Source organism: Eublepharis macularius, chromosome 1, assembly GCF_028583425.1.
Source record: "Eublepharis macularius isolate TG4126 chromosome 1, MPM_Emac_v1.0, whole genome shotgun sequence".
Lineage (NCBI taxonomy): Eukaryota > Metazoa > Chordata > Lepidosauria > Squamata > Eublepharidae > Eublepharis > Eublepharis macularius.
This window is the reverse complement of record NC_072790.1, coordinates 235,832,057-235,849,393: the sequence shown is the minus strand read 5'-3', so window position 1 is coordinate 235,849,393 and position 17,337 is coordinate 235,832,057. Positions and strand designations below refer to the sequence as shown.

The 17,337-nt window shown below is 46.8% G+C and overlaps 2 protein-coding genes across 2 annotated transcripts in view; one reads left to right on the top strand and one right to left on the bottom strand.

The window, feature by feature from the left end:
- DUSP23 (dual specificity phosphatase 23) overlaps positions 1 to 13,853 on the bottom strand; it is a 50,791-nt gene extending 36,938 nt beyond the window's left edge. The window contains exon 1 of the mRNA XM_054993722.1: positions 13,767 to 13,853. The gene's annotated coding sequence lies outside the window, so the exon portion shown is untranslated. The remainder of the gene's footprint in view (positions 1 to 13,766) is intronic.
- LOC129339096 (serum amyloid P-component-like) lies at positions 7,479 to 10,256 on the top strand. Its single transcript, XM_054993702.1, has 2 exons — positions 7,479 to 7,654; positions 9,389 to 10,256. Exons 1-2 carry the CDS (start codon positions 7,591 to 7,593, stop codon positions 10,003 to 10,005), a joined length of 681 nt encoding a protein of 226 aa, XP_054849677.1. The 5' UTR covers positions 7,479 to 7,590; the 3' UTR covers positions 10,006 to 10,256.
- Positions 13,854 to 17,337: the final 3,484 nt, after the last annotated feature.

Sequence of the window (17,337 nt, the reverse complement as noted above, 5' to 3'; positions counted from 1 at the left end):
TCAGTCATTATGGAGTTAATGTGTTTACCTACCATGCTATTGTTTAGATTGACCTGGAAGAGAACCTGGCACAAAGCCAATAGCCTGGAAGCCCCGGGGAAACTGAGATGTGTTTGTAAACTGTTATTGGTCAATAGGTCAGGTGATTTTCTTTCAGGGTCAAGAAGACAGAGGAAGAATCTCCATTCCTATCTATCTCTTTGTCTGTACTCCTGGTCAACAAGATGTAGCCTCAGAGCCAAACTACAAGTGACACCTTACACAGGTTGGACACTTGTCAGCTTCCCTCAAGTTTTGATGGGAAATGTAGGCGTCCTGGTTTTACAGCTTGGCTCTCCATTACAGCTGCAAGACCAGGATGCCTACATCTCCCATCAAAACTTGAGGGAAGCTGACAAGTGTCCAACCTGTGTAAGGCATCACTTGTAGTTTGGCTCTTAGACTTTGTTATTTTGTAGCAATCCTGTGCACCTTTTCCCTTTAGAAGTAAATGATTTTTAAAGCAAACTGACACTCTGACTCTCTAGTGATTCAAGATCCATTGCACCTCTGATTTTAAGCTATTTTAACCCTTTTTCCTGACACCTGCAACCACCGTTGAAGGGAAACACAATCTGCTCGCTGCCAAGAGGGTGAAGCACCACCTTTGCCGTTACCTTCATCAGGTTTATTCTCTTTCTATTTCTGCTCCAATGTTTGGGAAGCCCAGACCCCCCATCACATCAGGCTTTGACTGTTTGAGAGAGATTTTATTTTATTCATTCATTTATTTAGACTTTTATTCTGCCCTCCCTGCAAAGCAGGCCCAGGGCAGATTACATCAGATAAAAACATTTCATATAAATCACATCATAAAACAATTTAAAATCAACAACGTCCTGACAGCGCCCTATAAAAGTTAATATACAACACAGCGGCAATCAATTCTCTAATTGAAGGCAATCATTCCGTCAGCTGGAAACTAGATGGTGGACGGCTCCAGTAGGGAGTAGGGTTGCCAGCTCCAAGTTGGGAAATTCCTGGAGATCTGGGGGGTGAAACCTGGAGAAACCTGGAAAAAGTGGAGTTTGGGGAGGGAAAGGACCTTGGCATGGCATGATTCCATAGAGTCCACCCCCCAAAGTAGCCATTTTCTCCAGGTGAACTGACCTCTGTGGCCTGGAGACCAGTTGTAATTCCGGGAGATCTCCAGACACTACCTGGAGGCTGGCAACCCTAGTAGGGAGGAGTCAGATCTTCACTTCTCCTCTGTCCAGGCCGGTGGATGCCTAGCCTAACCTCAACCATACACCTGGCGGAACATCTCTGTCTTACAGGCCCGGTGGAAGGATAGTAAATCCTGCCGGGCCCTGGTCTCACTAGACAGAGAGTTCCACCAGGCGGGAGCGGGACTGAAAGGCCCTGGCTCTGGTCGAGGTCAGGTGGACCTCCCTGGGGCCAGGGGCCACCAATAATTGTTTATCTCTTCATGGCTTTGGGAAGAGGGGAGGAGGTGGGCTTGAGGAGAGAAGGAAAGATGGACAGTGTGTGGGCTGCTTCCCCCTAAGGCCATTTCATGGAATCGGGGGGGGGGATGATGGGAGGGGGTGGCAGCGGAGGAACCGGATGCCTTCAACGAGGGCAACCACGACAATGGCTCTTTGCTCTCTGGAAAAATGTTGAACACATAGGAGAAGCAGACTCCATGCTACCCATCTTCCCTCTTTGCAGCCGTTCCTTCCCTTTGCAGCCTTTTCGCTACTTATTTACTTATTTATATATTTCATTATATACAGTACTTATATACTGTTTCCTGTATACTGTTTCCAAAGTGGCTTACACGGTTCTCCTCTCCTCAAAACAAATCTATAAGGTAGGTTAGGCAGTGTGTGTGTGATTGGCCGGAAATCATCCAGTAAGCTTCCATGTCAGAGTTGGGATTCATACCAGGGTCTCCAGATCCTAGTTTGACACTCTAACCACTACACCACACTGGCTCTTGCATGGCCCTAGGGTTCCCATTCTCTCACCTGGGGCGGGGGATCTCCCGATCCCACCATTTCCCCCGTGCCCACTTACTTATCTGGCAGGGGGGCATGCTCCTGCATTACAAGAGCGGGCGATGGTGGCAGCAGTGAGAGCGGGCCAGCTCTTGCTGCCACTGTCGCCGCTGTCACCTGCTCTTGCCACCACCACTGCCCAGTCTCGCCACCACCGCTGCCCGTTCTTGCTGCTGCCCGCACTCTCTGCCACCACCCTTTTGTACTCAACGAGCCAGTTTGGTGTAGTGGTTAAGAGCGGCAGGACTCTTATCTGGAGAACTGGGTTTGATTCCCCACTCCTCCACTTGAAGCCAGCTGGGCGACCTTGGGCTAGTCACAGTTCTCTGGCGCTCTCTCAGCCCCACCCTCCTCACAGGGTGTTTTAATTTAATTTAATTTGAGTGGAATATCAAATGCTAATGTTGGAAACTGGAATTTTGGAGAGCGTTTTTAAGATTTTGGATGCATTTCAACTCTTGGCGTGTGCCATCTCAGCACCCATGAGACTTGGAGTCTCTCCACCACAAAAAGAAGGGATCGAAACTCAAACACTAAATCCTCTGCTCTTAAAAAAACCACATATTCTCAGGAACTGCTCTCGTGAATTTTTAAAAACCTTTCTTTGCCTGATAAGGGAACTACAGATGTATTGTGTCCAGTGGACCTATAGAAATGGTATGCAGATTGTGTAACCTAGAACTCCACAATCAAGTGGGTAACTGGGGAGATTCCAGGCTGACTGAAGCACTGTAAACAGCTCCACAGAAGAAACAGGCCTTTATTTCACAAGTGCCCTCTTCTGTGTAGGACAAGGGGAGATCTATGGGCATCACGTCAGTTGTCCAGTTCAGAGGTCTCATTTCACAATCTTCAAACAGTAGCTTGGAGATTTGTGAATGTATCTGTGAGGAAATGGGACTTGCGACACCCCGTCTCTGCCCACATGGAAAGGAGAAAGTAATACAGCTACTTTGGGTCTCCAGCCCAGCTAGGCTTCACAGTCTCCTTCCACTCCCATTACAGCTCTTTTCTCTCTCTTCTTAGAACTACCATTAGTTAGTCAATTAATAGGGCAGAAATGGGGCTCGAACCAGGTGCCCTCTGCTACTCGACTGCTTCATGGAGCAGTTCAGCCCTTTGCGTCTCTCTCTGTTACCGAGGGGATCCAACACTCTTACTTCCACTCTCTAGGAAATTGGGGATCAACTGCTGTCCCCTCCCCTCCTCTCTGTGTGTGATGGAAGAGAACGTGGATTACACAAAGTCTGATTGCATTCAAAAGGAAAAGGATAAGGAAATAAAAAGCACACACTTCATTTACCAATACAACAGACTGAGCAAGGAATAAAAGAAAAGGTGAAAACATGCAATATTCTGACCCTGACTCATACATACACTTACCAGAAGTGTAGGGTAGGCTGTTTAATCTTTGGAATTACAAGCTTTCAAAAATAGTTACTGACCTAAAAGTAGCAGTTATCCTGCAGAGGAATTTCAAAGGGGGATTAGAAAGAGAGACTGCTGAATTGCAACTGATAACAAAGCTCAAAACAATGTGTCTACCTGAATTGAATCAAGACCTGGACTTCCTGTCTTATTACTAATGCTGATTTCTCCACACCCACCACTCCTTTGCGTACCCCACCCTATTCAGTCATGCCTGCCATTGTCATTAACTGGTTATTGTCATTCGACATCTGAAAGCAGTCCACTCACCAAGATATAAGAACTCAAATTCTAGCTGTGTCTGAAGAAGTGAGCTGTGACTCATGAAAGCTCGTACTCTGCCACCAATTTTGTTAGCCTTATAGGTGCTACACAACTCTTGCTCTTCTACTGCTACAGACAGACTAACACAACTGACCTGACCTTGGTCCCAGAGTTAGGGTCTTCCCCCATGCATTTTCTGCAACTTGTGATCCTGGCTGCCTTTTTGGAACATGATGAAGTCCCTGCTCCTTGTGTGTGTTAAGAAAGACAGGTTTAAGATCTGTGGAGGGTAAGTCTATCCATGGCTACAAGCTAAGGGAACCCCTGCATGATGACCCTATCCAGACTGAAGATGCAGCCTGCAAGCCAGGGCTTTGTAGAGCTGTATGCATCTTGGTTGAACTCGGGTGTCATGTGCTGAGGTCTCCAGTCAGGTGCTGCTTGAACCTGGAATAGAGATTGCAGCCCAGGTGCCTCGGTGGACCCTAGATCCTCCCTGTCTCCTACACTGCAGCTGACCCTGTGGCCCGTTCGAAGGGGCCAGCTACCTGGGTACCATGTTGCAGCTCAGAAACAGTGGAGTAGAATCTTTGCCAGTATCCTGTGGTAGGGAGCAAAAAGTGGATTTCATGTTGTTTTTAAAAATTGTTACACAATGGTTATACTATCAGCAAGTGTTCGTCAAGTTGTCTGAAAGTCTGCCTTGTTAGCCAAGTTTGCAAACCTCTCGGGATTGTACTCTTGACGAAACGCAATCTCTCTCATTTGTTTTTGCAAGCTGAATTGTTCCCTGCACTCATTCAGCGGGAAACAAAGAAAGATTTCACCACCCTTGTGGAATGTTCTGGGTGGGTTATACGTAGTGATCCTTTCCTTATCTGAGCTGTCCCTGGAACAAAATACATTCTTTGTTCCAGGGAACCAAAACAGAGTGTGTCTTCGTTTGGTTGTATCAGCAATAATTTGGTGTGATTCATTATTGTTGCCAAGGTGACAATGGTCCAGGTGTTGCACCAATATAGATAAAAGCAGATGACAATAATCAATACTGAGCAATACTAGGCCAAGCTCTTGTATTCTAGATGAATTTTCAGACTTTGCATGAACCGTCTGTTTTTTTCTATGTGTTAGGTAATTCTAACAGGTGTGCTTTAATCTTTTGACAGTTAATTAAAATATTGGACTCTGTCGAGATTAATGTTCCTCTATCAGAGATTCAACCAATGGTGATCTCTCAACTTAACTTTTTCTGACTCTTCTCAGAGATTTATAGTTTTGTTTTTTAAGTTTGAGTATAACATCATTTTTTACTAATTGGAAGGTTATACAATATACTATGAATATTCAGTGAAGCATCAGACCAATTATTGTTTGTTTGTGCCATCATGTGAATAGACCTTAAATATTTGCATATGATGATGTATAAAATTGAAAACTCAGATAGAATGGCAGAGCTCTGATGGAAGAAATCTCTTGAGAGAATTTAGGTGAGAACTTATTTTTACCTATGCATTTCATAGAAACTTTGATTATGTTAAACTTGGAATTTATTAAGAAATGTTATCAAACTTATTTCTTATTGCCTTTCTGTGTTCTGTTTTTATAGGATTTATATTAATAGCCATTTATATTTTGATTACTTGCTTCATTAAAAAACTAGGGGGTATTTTCAATAAAGTGAAATAAACTCTAGACAGGTGTTTGATAAAGAGTTGCAAAGCAATATTGAACCCTATATAAATAAATGTACTGATAAACAGGTGGTTCAAAGAACTTACCTGTTTGATAGGTCTGAGAACTAATTGCTGAAAGCTTTCCAGGAGAAAGATACATCTTTCTTTTGGCTCGTAGAAGCTTAGTTTCAGACACGGGCAAAAGCTCGTTACACAGGCATCACTATAAAGCCCATCAACTTCATGAAGTGGTTCTTCATGGGATACAGAATCTGTGAGGTATGGGGTAGAGTGTTGAGTTAGGAGCTGGAAGACCAGAGTTCAAATCCCCACTCAACCATGAAGAGACCCTGGGCCAGCCCTCTTTTTTCAACCCAACCTACCTTACAGGATTGTTGAGAAGATATAATGGAGGGCAGACTCATCTAGATAGCCCTGACAAGTTTACTTTCTGAAACACATGACACATGAAGCTGCAGTCACATCCTCTCACCTGTACCTACCTCACAGGGTTGTTGTAAGGATAATATGGAGGAGGGGGAAACAAGGTGAGCTGATTTGGGTTGCCAACTTGCCAGTGGGGAGAAAAAGAAGGGGTATAAATAAATTAAGTAAATTTAAAAAATACTGAATCAGTCCATTGAAGACCTATTAAGGTCTTCATAGACTGGCAGCAGGTGTCCAGGGTCTCTGGTGGACCTATTTCCTGTCACCTTCAATGTGATCCTTTAACTGGAGATGCTGGGAATTGAAACTGGGACCTTCTCCATGGCAAGCAGATGTTCCACAACAGCCTCTCATTTGAGGAGGTGTGTGATAGAAAACTGGGGAGTCATGAGCTTGTCCTTGTTTTTGTCAGGGCTCACCATGGATGCTGCACCAGCATGCCTGGCTTTGACTTCAGGGGGGTGTCAGGGATACTGAAGGACCCTGCTCTGTGGAAGGAGGAATGGTATACCTCACCCTGGCTCCCTCTCAGTCCACTCGCTGGCCTGCTCAACCAGACCCCATCACCACTCTTACTCTCCTCCTTTGCCAACTTGCCTTCTCACACTCCTACACAACCCACCACACCTTCCTTTATATCCTGCCCCTCATCCCAGGTTCCACCTGCCAGGCCACACCCCTCTTTTGCCTTCCAGCATTGGCCTGGGCTGCCTCAAGCAGTTGCACCTGGGGTAGCTAGCTTGGCTGTGTTGGACAGCTACAGCTGTGCTTTCTTGGCTGGCTGCCAAGCTTCCTCTGTTCTGAGCTTCCAGCAGCCTCAGCTGGTCTCTATTACTCCCTTCCTCCGTTTGCAGCTTGGGGCGTGGCCTTGTGCTGCTTCTGCTGTCCTACCAGTAAAGTAGCTGTCTGGCTGCCCCTATTTTTTGTACTTTCTCCCTCTGCCCTGCTCCACCCCCCTGGCTGTCCTTACTTCCCCGGTCAGGGCCCTTGGTCTCTCACTGGAAGGTGGGGCTGGCTGGCTTCCACCTGCTCCTTCTGACCCTCTGGGGCTTTGGAGCTGCTCCACCTTCCTGTGGCTTGGTTGCCTCTTTCTCCCCTAGGACTTGGGGAGGGGCTTCCAGTACCTCTACCCCCTTGTTGGCACTCTGGACAGGTGTGGGTGCCTGTTGCCCTTTGGGTTGGGGTTGGGCGGTGTGCCCCTGGCTGGTCTCTCCCTCTGGCTCCCCTTTCCCTCCCCTTTCTGAGGGCTGGAGCTGCACCCCCTCCCAGGGGCTTCCTGCGCCTGCCGCTGGCATCCCATCAGCTTTCAGGTAGGGGTGTTGGGGCAAGTCCAGGGTGCTTGGGGTGTTCAACCATGGATAGTTTTCACAGGTGAAATGCTTGTGGGCACGTGTCCGTCATTCAAAAAAATGGTCTGGAGGACTGGAAGTCCTGAGGTGAACTGAGAGGGTTTTGTGCTGGAAAGTGTTTTTTAAAAAAATCTACTGGCAACTGATTGCTACTTGGAGAACACGAAGAGCTGGGTCAATGATTTCTTGGGGAATTTCCCGGGGAATTTTCCTAGGGGTGGGCTTCCTGGAAACCCTTGAATGTCCTTCTTGACTGAACACATAAATTCTGCAGAAGCTTTGCAGGCTCTCACAGTCGAAGACCAGTTTTATCCAGGAAAGAAGTCTCTGGGGGAGATCCAGCTGGGGCCATTTGGTCTTCCCTTCCAGTGCGTTCTGCATCCGGTCACCATGGAGATCCTGCACACCTCTCTCCTGGTCCTCGTGGGCCTGTTGGGGTCCCTGGCCCAGCAAGGTAGGCGCTGGGTGGAGGAAGAGGGGCAAAGGAAGTGCGCATGAGCTGAAGGGTGGATTGCAAGTGTGCACAGGGATTTGCATAGAACTGGGATGGGTAAATTTTTTTTTTGTCCAGTGCAAACTCCCTCGCATTGCATCTAGGAGTGAAAACCTGCGATTTGAGAGAAATCTGTGCTTCAGAATTTCCCTCTGTTCTCAGATTCCGGCTGATCAGTGGGTATTGCCCAACCACTGTCCGAACTGGTTTGTCTTGTGGGGAAACATCAAGGGCACAATTCAGTCAAATATAAGCTCTTTGGAGGCCCGTGTATTAGGAAAATGAAGACTGATTTCTCCCATTGCAATAAATGCAGGGTTGCTGACCTCCAGATGGGGCCTGGAGATCTCCTGGAATGACAACTGATCTCCAGACAACTGAGATTAGTTCCTTTGGAGAAAATAGTAAAGAGTCCAGTAGCACCTTTAAGACTAACCAACTTTACTGTAGCATAAGCTTTCGAGAAGCACAGCTCTCTTTGTCAGATGCAAGGCGCTACAGGACTTTTTACTATTTTGCAACTTCAGACTAACACGACAAACTCCTCTGGATCTAGAGAAAAGTGTTACTTTGGAAGGTCGACTCAATGGCATTTATACTCTGTCCAGGAATTTCCCAACCCATAATGGGCAACCCTAAATAAATAAAAATAAATATGCAGCGTGCACGTCCTCTACTTCCAGAGGTTCTTATCATAGAGAGCTGGCCATTCCTGTAGTAATGGAACATTTCCTAGAGCTATCCTTTGTTACATCCAGGTAGCTCTAGGAATCACCAGAACTCTATGGTAAAAATATCCTCTATGTAGATGAGGTTTTATTTTTCATTTTAATTTTTCTCCCACCTCTGCTTCCAGAAGTGGGTGGGGATTCCTTTGCCCCACTGGGGGTTTGGCAGCCCTAAACGAGGAGTGGCAGAAAAAAATGGCCTCTCCATATGGTTCCCAGGTGCCTGCCAGTGATGGGCAAATGCCCAGGGACTTGCCCCCTCATCCGCCGATCGCCCAGCGATCAGCGGGGATAGGCAAACTCCCGGAGCTTGTGCACCACCAGCAGGCACCTCAAGAGCGCACCCTGTGTGCACCCTCCCAACCTGCGCAGCAATGTCACTTCCAGTGCTTTGTTTGGGGCTGATTTGGGCCCCCAATGGGCTGAATCGGCCCTGTGTGGAGCGCAAGAGCGCTCATGCAGCTGGTGTGGTGACTTCACTTCTGGAAGTGACATCATCACGCCGACTCTGGGGCACGTGCTTGTGAAAGAAGACCACGTGTCGCACACAAGGTAAGTGCAAGGGACTTCACCCTCCTGATGGGAGGTGAGGGGTACCTGGCAGCCCTACCCCTACATAGAGATTCTCTAGGAATCCCACCTCCCCTTAGGGTTGCCAGCACCAGGTTGGGGAATGACTGTAGAACTGTGGAGTATTTGCACGGCAGGCCAACAGGTACAAGAAAAAACCATCTTTGAGGTGGCAGTGGTGAATATTTTGGGCCCCCTGAAGATGCTCCTTTTGGAGCTGAAAATATTCACCTAGCTGTATTATGAAGGATCCCTGATTCACCAGCACATGTACATGTGTGATGTGGCTATCTTGTCAACGTTCATAGAGGTGCGGTGTAAAAAAGCAGTGTCAGAACCAGCCATTTGGATAGCTACCTGTAGGGGGGGAAACACTCTTTTCTGGCCTTTTTTACAGATCTCGAAAAGAAGACCATGATTTTCCCAGAAGCATCCAACACTGCCCGCGTGGTTTTGAGGACCGTGCATCAGCAGCCTTTGACCAGTTTCACCGTGTGCCTGAGAGCCTACACTGACTTGAACCGCGCTTACAGCCTTTTCTCTTATGCGACCAAGCAGAGCGACAATCACATCCTCCTGTTCAAACCCAAATCCAATCAATACAGCGTGTACGTGGCGGGAGCAGTTGTGACCTTCAGTGTCGCAGATAACCCCGTCCCTAAACCGCAGTGGGAGCACATTTGTGCATCTTGGGAGTCTGCCACCGGAATCGTGGAGCTTTGGTTGAATGGGGAGAGCTTGCCCCGCAAGGGTTTGAAGAAAGGTCACTCCATCACTCCTGAAGCTTCGATTATTATCGGGCAAGAGCAGGATTCCTATGGAGGTGGCTTTGACGTCAACCAGTCCTTCGTAGGGGAGATCACAGACGTGTACATGTGGGATCGGGAGCTTTCCCCGGATGAACTGGCCCTTGTTGGGAGTGACAGCCGCCTTTCCAACTACTTGATCGACTGGAAATCCTTAAATTACGAAATAAAGGGTTATGCAGTTGTGAAGCCCACCCAGTTCGGGTAGGCTTTACAAAACAAAACACAGGGCTGAAAAAATTAGGTACTTAAGCTTCACTGTAACTAATGTTTCTGTATATTAGTAAGGCTGTAGTCCTGAGGACAATGTCCTGAGAGAAAGCCCCATGGAATAATACGGGACTTACTTCTGAGCAGTCCTGCTGTTGCTTGCTCTATTAAGTCACTGATCTGTTCATCCAAACTTTTTCATGAAACTTGTGAGTCTGTATTCTCCAATAAAATATTTCATTTCCCCCACTATTTTGCTTTCTGTAACATCTTTTGAAGTCCAGACAGGAATGATAGAGACATCCCCTTGGAGCAGTCAACAGGTCCGAAAGAGAAGGCTTTGTCTCAGCTTTTTCCAAGGACAGGTACACCATTTGCTCAAGGGGAAAAGCTGCATTCTAAAGGTCTCTCAGTGCTTGCTTCCACACTAGTTCCTCCAAGAAGCTGAGAACGGCACGCGTGGTCCTCTCTTGCCCCATTTTATCCTCACAACAAACCCGCAGGCTTACCATTTGCTTGCTTCCACCCGTACTGACCTGTCCCCAGCAGTGCTCAAATGACCAGCAGAGGAAAATGTTGGGGGGGCACTGATCAATGTCACAACACTCTAGGAATCCCCCAAAACTCTATGATAAAATCATAGAATTTTGGGGACTTCCTAGAGTATAGTGACATCAATCAATTCTATTGACATGGAACATTATTCCACCCTTGGGAGGAAGCATTACCTTCAAAAGAGACATATGGAAACTTTGTCTTTTCTACAGCAATGCATTAAGAACTAAATTACTGAACTGAGATGACTATTCTCTCTTACAACTACTCTCTAACAGTTAATCAGGCCTCTGACAGAAGAAAGGTCAGAAGTTTTTCCAGATGTCAAGTGAAAACCTTGTATCCCAGCCAAAAACCACACAATATTATCTGTTAAGGTTTTTATTTAAAATAAATCTAATTACTCTGGAAAAGATTAAATATAAAAGAATCACAATGATATGAAACCCACTAGCATTATGTCAGTGAAATTAGAAATAGAAAAGCAAACATTTCATCTCTTATCCATTTTACATTTAAAAGATACAGTTACTAAGAAAAGCAAACATGTCATATCCTATCTATTTTACATTTAAAAGATAAAATACAGTTACTAAGATTCTCACCAAAATGCTTTCAGAAAGATCAGATCTGAGTGGTTTTTTGGGTGTGGCTAGCATATATATGTTTATAAGTGTGAGAATCTCATAAGACTCTATTAAACAATCTAATTTGTTTCCAGTGATGGTATGATAGACACCTGAGCATGGATTGAATTTCCCCAAGAATAATAGTTTCAAACTATGTTCCGGTTGATGTAAGATTTTGTCTTGCGTGCAGCCATTTATTCATCCAATATCTGTTTCTCAAAGATGGAATAGTAAGAGCAATGCGGAAACAATAAGAAACAGGTAAAGGCAGTCCCCTGTGCAAGCACCGAGTCATTACTGGCCCATGGGGGGACATCACATCACGATGTTTTCTTGGCAGACTTTTTACGGGGTGGTTTGCTATTACCTTCCCCAGTCATCTATACTTTACCCCCAGGAAACTGGGTACTCATTTGACTGACCTCAGAAGGATGGAAGGCTGAGTCAACCTTGAGCCGGCTATGGGAACCCGGCTTCCACCAGGATCGAACTCAGGCTGTGAGCAGTGCTTGGGCTGCAGTACTGCCGCTTACCACTCTGCACCACGGGGCAACATAACAGGTACACGTTTGCAAATTTGAAAACTAAAAACAAAATACTGTGGTTGTAAATTTCTTGATTCTTAGGACAGTTTTGCTCCAATATATACAGATTTGACTTCCCTTATTTTTGTTTTTGATTCCTTGTATTTTCCCTACTCGTGTGGTTTCACTCTCACTTTGAGTAGGTACCTCTATTTTTTATATCTGAACATACAGGTGGTAGCGGGAGATCTCCCAGGCCACAGAGATCAGTTCCCCTGGAGAAAGTGGAAGCTTTGGAGGGTGAACTCTATGGCATTATTCCTGACAGGATACAGCAGACAGATCTCTGGCCCATTTGCAGTAAGACACAAGTACTTTTATTCAGAAATCAGATCAGTTCCATATGCAGGTCCATAGGACTACTAAGAAGCAAGGCAGGCATCTAAGCAGCATAAGTAGAAGTTGACAGGAATGACATCATGTGAGAGACACTTCTCTTTTACCCTTCTGGTTCGTTCCTTTCTCCCCCCTCCCAACTATAAACAATACTTTGGCACTTTCTTTGTGTGAGAATATTTCACGTATTTGTGATATCATGAGTTACTAGGAGGCAAGACACAGCACTGTCTGGGAATGAGCACAAGGTCATAAACACTGGAAGCTGTTCCAGTCCAATAGATAAACACCTGTGAAAGCCTGGGAAAGAAGAGTTATGACACTAGCAAAGTGATATTGAGCTATAACGAGATTCACTGTGTGCAGCAGAACAGAATCAAAATTGGCATGGATGGGGCTCAGACATGACAACACCCTGCTGAGGTCACCTCCCCTCCCCGTCCCAGATCTCACCCTCTCCGGACTCTAACCCCCTCACCCAAACTGCCAGGAATTTCCCAATCTGCAGCTGCCCACCCTACTGAGGGCAGAGGCTTGGTAACCCTAAAAGCCAGCGAGGTAGGATAGGCTGAGATTCAATAACTGGCTCAATCTACCAGCAAGCTTACATGGCAGAGCTGATTGATTTGGTTCCTGATCTCCAAGATCCTGCTAGGGTTGCCAGCTCAGAGTTGAGAGATTTTTGGAGATTTGAGGGTGGAGCCTGGGGAGGGCCGAGTATGGGGAAGTGGGGAGCTCAGCAGGGACGTGGTGCCATACGGCTGAAGCTGCCTTTGTCTCCAGAACTGGTTGCTGAAATCTGGAGTTCAGCTGTAATCCTGAAGACTCCAGGTACCACCTGGGAACTGGCAACCAGGGCTCATTTAGAGGGGGAATGCGCTGGAACGCAGTTCCGGCAGTTCCCCAAAGAGGTCACATGTCAGGTGGCCCCACCCACCTGAATCTTTGCCATTTTGGGCTTGTTTCGGCCTGGATTGGGGCCAAAATGTCCTGGATCGGGCCCTGACAGGTGGTGGATCACTCTCCCACTCATCAGCATCCCGATCCTGACCATTTTGGGCCCCTTTTCAGCCATTTTAAGCCCCTTTTTGCCATTTGGGGCCCAATTTCAGCCCTGAATGGCCAGGATTGGGTCTAAAACAGCCAGAATAGGTGATGTCAGGGGTGTGTGGCATATTCAAATTAGCAATGCTAATGACACACTTCCGGTGATGGCAAGAGGCATGGCATATGCTAATGAGTTATGTTAATGAGTTCCTCCAGTTCTTTTTCGACAAAATGACCCCTGCTGGCAACCCTAGATCCTACCCTGACCACTGGACCACACTGACTTTTTAAGCCACCTTGAGTCCTTGGAGAAATGTTTTATGGATGTTTTAATGAAAATAAATAAACCCTCCCCTAGAGGAGCAAAGGCTTTTGCTTTATTTTTTATAGACCGGGGGTGGGGAAGAACGAGGGTAGTGCTTGGTTAGACAAACGGGGACTCTCACCAGGCCCTCAGGGGCTCTCCTTGGTATTGGGGATATATATTTGGTTTGGTTTAGTTCACAGAGCAGAGTAACATAGCAGAGTTATTTAGGCAGAAGCGTTTAAACCCTATGATGTGCATTAATTAGTCTTCAGACAAAAATCAAAGAAAAGATACAACTTACCGTTTTATTCTAGCAGATTGTTTCCATAGCAATAGCTTGTAGTAGAAGGGGAAAGGTCCTATTCTAAAGAGTTACATTCCCTATTCGAATACCATGGCTGGAAAAAATAGGCAGCGAGGTTGTAGGTGTGAGTCTGTGGACAAAGGGTCCATGGGGAGCTTCGAGAACTCAGATCTTGCTCCTTGGAAGGCCACGAGGGAAGAGAGGGATTTCCCAAGAGGCACAGAGGCAAGAGAGGAGGAGTCAGCAGGCGTTCCCACCTTGGACAAGAGAGTTACAGCTTGCTAGACTTATGCATTACATTCAGAGAGACACGCAGCACCCCCCAGTGTCCAAGGCATGCTGAGTCACCTATTCCAACACTTGGAGTAGAGGCTGACAGTTGCATGCCTCTGTAATGTAAGAAAGGGCAAAACCAGTGCCCATTATCTTTGCCAATGCCATTGGGCTCTGCTGCTTAGGGGGGGAACTGCCAAGTATGCTGAGCAAGGTATTTTGGAGTGCCACAGTTTTGCATGTATGCCACGGGCTGCCAAGTGCCGTCCCCTCCTTATAGAATGTGATTACAGCCAACCATAGACTGGAGGCACCATCCATAGGAAAGGGGGTGGGGTAGGATCTGTTTCATTTATTCCCTGCCTCCCCGCCCCCCTGGGGATCCAAAGTGGCCCACGTTGTAGTTAGATTGGATTACGCTGTTGGAAAACCATGCAGTAAAAGCAGGATGAGATATAAGAATTGCAAATCTTGGGTGGTGGAAATCATAGAGTTGGAAAGCACCTCCAGAATCATAGAGCTGGAAGGCACCACCTCTAGTCCAACCCCCTGCACAATGCAGAAAATTCACAACTACTCTCCCCCACCGCCACCCCAGTGACCTCTGCTCCATGCCCAGAAGATGGCAAAACATCTCCAGGATCCCAGGCCAAACTGCCTGGAGAAAATTGCTTCTTGACCCCAAAGTGGCAATCGGCGTGTAAGAAAGGACCATGACAATTAAGCGCGGATGTAACCCTTCTGGCCCTCCTTCTCATGATCTGCCTAGGTTCACAGAATCAGCATTGCTGTCAGATGTCCATCAAGCCTCTGCTTAAAAAGCTCCAAAGAAGGAGAGCCCACAATTGGCACATCAACACTCCCCTCTCCCCAAGGGGCAGTGTATGGTTTCTGGCGGCCACAGCTGCCCCTATGTGCGTGCACATGTAGTGTGCACGTGCGCGCGCCTCCCAGACTGCATGATGACTTCACTGTGTGATGATGTCATCATGCAGCAAGCCGGCCCCATTGGCCGGCGGGTGGCTGGGAAGGCGCGTGGAGGCTGCCCGCACTCCCAGTCGGGCACGGCGGGTGGCTGGGGAGGTTCCACACACCGCTCCAGACGCCTGCCATGCCTGACCTGCTGCTGCTGCTGCGCCCAGCCGAGGGCATGTGTTGGTGGCGGTGGCAGCGGGCGGTGGCAGCAGTGTGGGGCTGGCCAGCTGCAGCAGCTGTGGGCCAGGCACACCAGCTCCGTGGCGTGAGCCTCCGCCACTGGCACCTCCTCCAGCGCCCCCTTTGGCGCCTCAGCCCCCGCAGCGCCCGCCTCACCGCCTCAATGGTGGCACCGGCCCTCCCTCTCCCTCCCCTCCCCAATTTATTGAACAATCGCCAGGAGGTTGCCAACAGGCACCTGGCAAGTCTAGCATTCTTTTGCATTGGTTATGCAGCCATAACAACCAACCCAAGGGCTCCTCCGCAGCGGATGCAGATACTATCAAAGAGAAACCCCCCACTGGAGGAAAAACACAACTTATATAAGTTATATTTATAGATATTTTTTCTAATTTCCAAAAGTTTTAGAAAAGTGCTCAGTGCTGAAAGTGTAATATATAAGTCAGGGATAAATATAATAAAGCTAAGCAGGCTCAGCCTTGACTAGTACCTGGATGAATGACTGCCAAGGAAGTTCACGGTTGTTATGCAGAGGCAAACAATGGCAAATTACCCCTGAATATCTCTTGCCTGTGAGGGGTCTGTATAATTCACCTGTGACTTGACGGCACTTCCTACCACCATCACGCTAGACAAAATGGGAAAGGAGTGTCTGCTTCTACAGATACTAATCACAGAACTCCCACTGCAATAAAGCCATAGTAAAATCATAATGTTGATGCAGAATATCCCAGGTTCAAGCCCTGGGTCATCTCCTGTGAGAAAGTGGGCGTTGCAAAGTATTTTTTTCTTCTTGAGACCCTGGAGAGTGGCTTGCCTTTTAGCTACATCTGCCCTTGATGTCCAAGAACATATTAACCATGAAGCCCTAGTTTGGTTTGCCACCCATCCGTCCAAACTGAGCCGTGAGTTGGGCGGTGGGTAGGGTTGCCAGCCTCCAGGTAGTGGCTGGAGAGCTCCTGGAATTACAATTGATCTTCAGGTGAGACAGATCAGTTCCCCAGGAGAAAATGGCTGCTTTGGAGGGTGGACTGTATGGCATTGTACCATTCTGAGGCCCCTCAGCGCCACAAACTACACCCTCTCCAGGCTTCACCCCCCCCAAATCTCCCGGAATTTCCCAACCTGGACCTGGCAACCCTAGTGGTGGGAGGGGCATGACGTTCACCTGTCGGAAACCGCAACTCCTGTTTTTGATCCATATAAATGAATGGACTAGATTTTGGCTCTGTGCACTTCTACGGAGCACAGGGAAAGGGCTGAAATAGAGACATGGGTAGGGAATGGGATTTGCCGGCCCTGCTGTCTTAAATCATATATAGACCAAGGACCTTGGCTGTGGTGTCCAGGCACACCATTGCTTTTCTTTTTTATTGACGTAGATGGCTGTAAACTGGAATTGGAAATGTATCTTGGGGGCGTTTTCTTTTATCACAGATCTTTGCACTTTGCATATCTGACCAGATAACATTTATTTTGGCCTCCAGCCTCGAAAACCAAACAAAACTAATTTTGTTTCCTTCTTCAGGTTTGAAATTTAGCACCCAGTCCCCATCTCCATGGGAAAACCTTAATACCCTTCCCTCCAGTATCTTGGCTCCTTTCAGTCCCAAATCGGAATGATAAGAAGCATTTAATGATTTCTCAGGATTTTAAAAGACAACAATGACCACGAGAACAATTTTTTAAAAAAGATTTCTTATGATGAAGTCAATAATTTCAACACAGGATGGCAAAGAAAGTCCCATTTGATCAGATGGGCCCCGTTAAATCAAGAAAGAAGATCATAACTGCTATGGTTAAGAATTAACCAGTTTAAATAAAAATAGTTCTTATACTACATGATTAAAATATTTCTATGCATGTCTATTAAAGGAAGAAGGGTGCCCAACTAGAGTCAAAGTTTGTTGTAGATTTTGATCATTTTGGCCAAGGAAGGATTGTACTAGGAATGTTACAGCTGTTTCTTGGTCTGTGGATTACTTGCTACCTTGATCAGACTTTATAGTACATTTAAGCATTTAAATGATAAAAATGAAGTCACCCTTTCTGACTAGCTCATTGTTTATTTATTTTACTTATTTATTTACTTCAAACTTTTATTCCACCCTCCCTGCAAGCGGGCTCAGGGCGGATTACA

What these genes read in the sequence shown, in the direction of transcription:
- LOC129339096 (XM_054993702.1), top strand. Translation starts at nt 7,591, where the DNA reads ATGGAGATCCTGCACACCTCTCTCCTGGTCCTCGTGGGCCTGTTGGGG. An exon ending in GGGGTCCCTGGCCCAGCAAG is followed by an intron (nt 7,655 to 9,388) that starts GTAGGCGCTGGG and finishes CCTTTTTTACAG; the next exon opens with ATCTCGAAAAGAAGACCATG.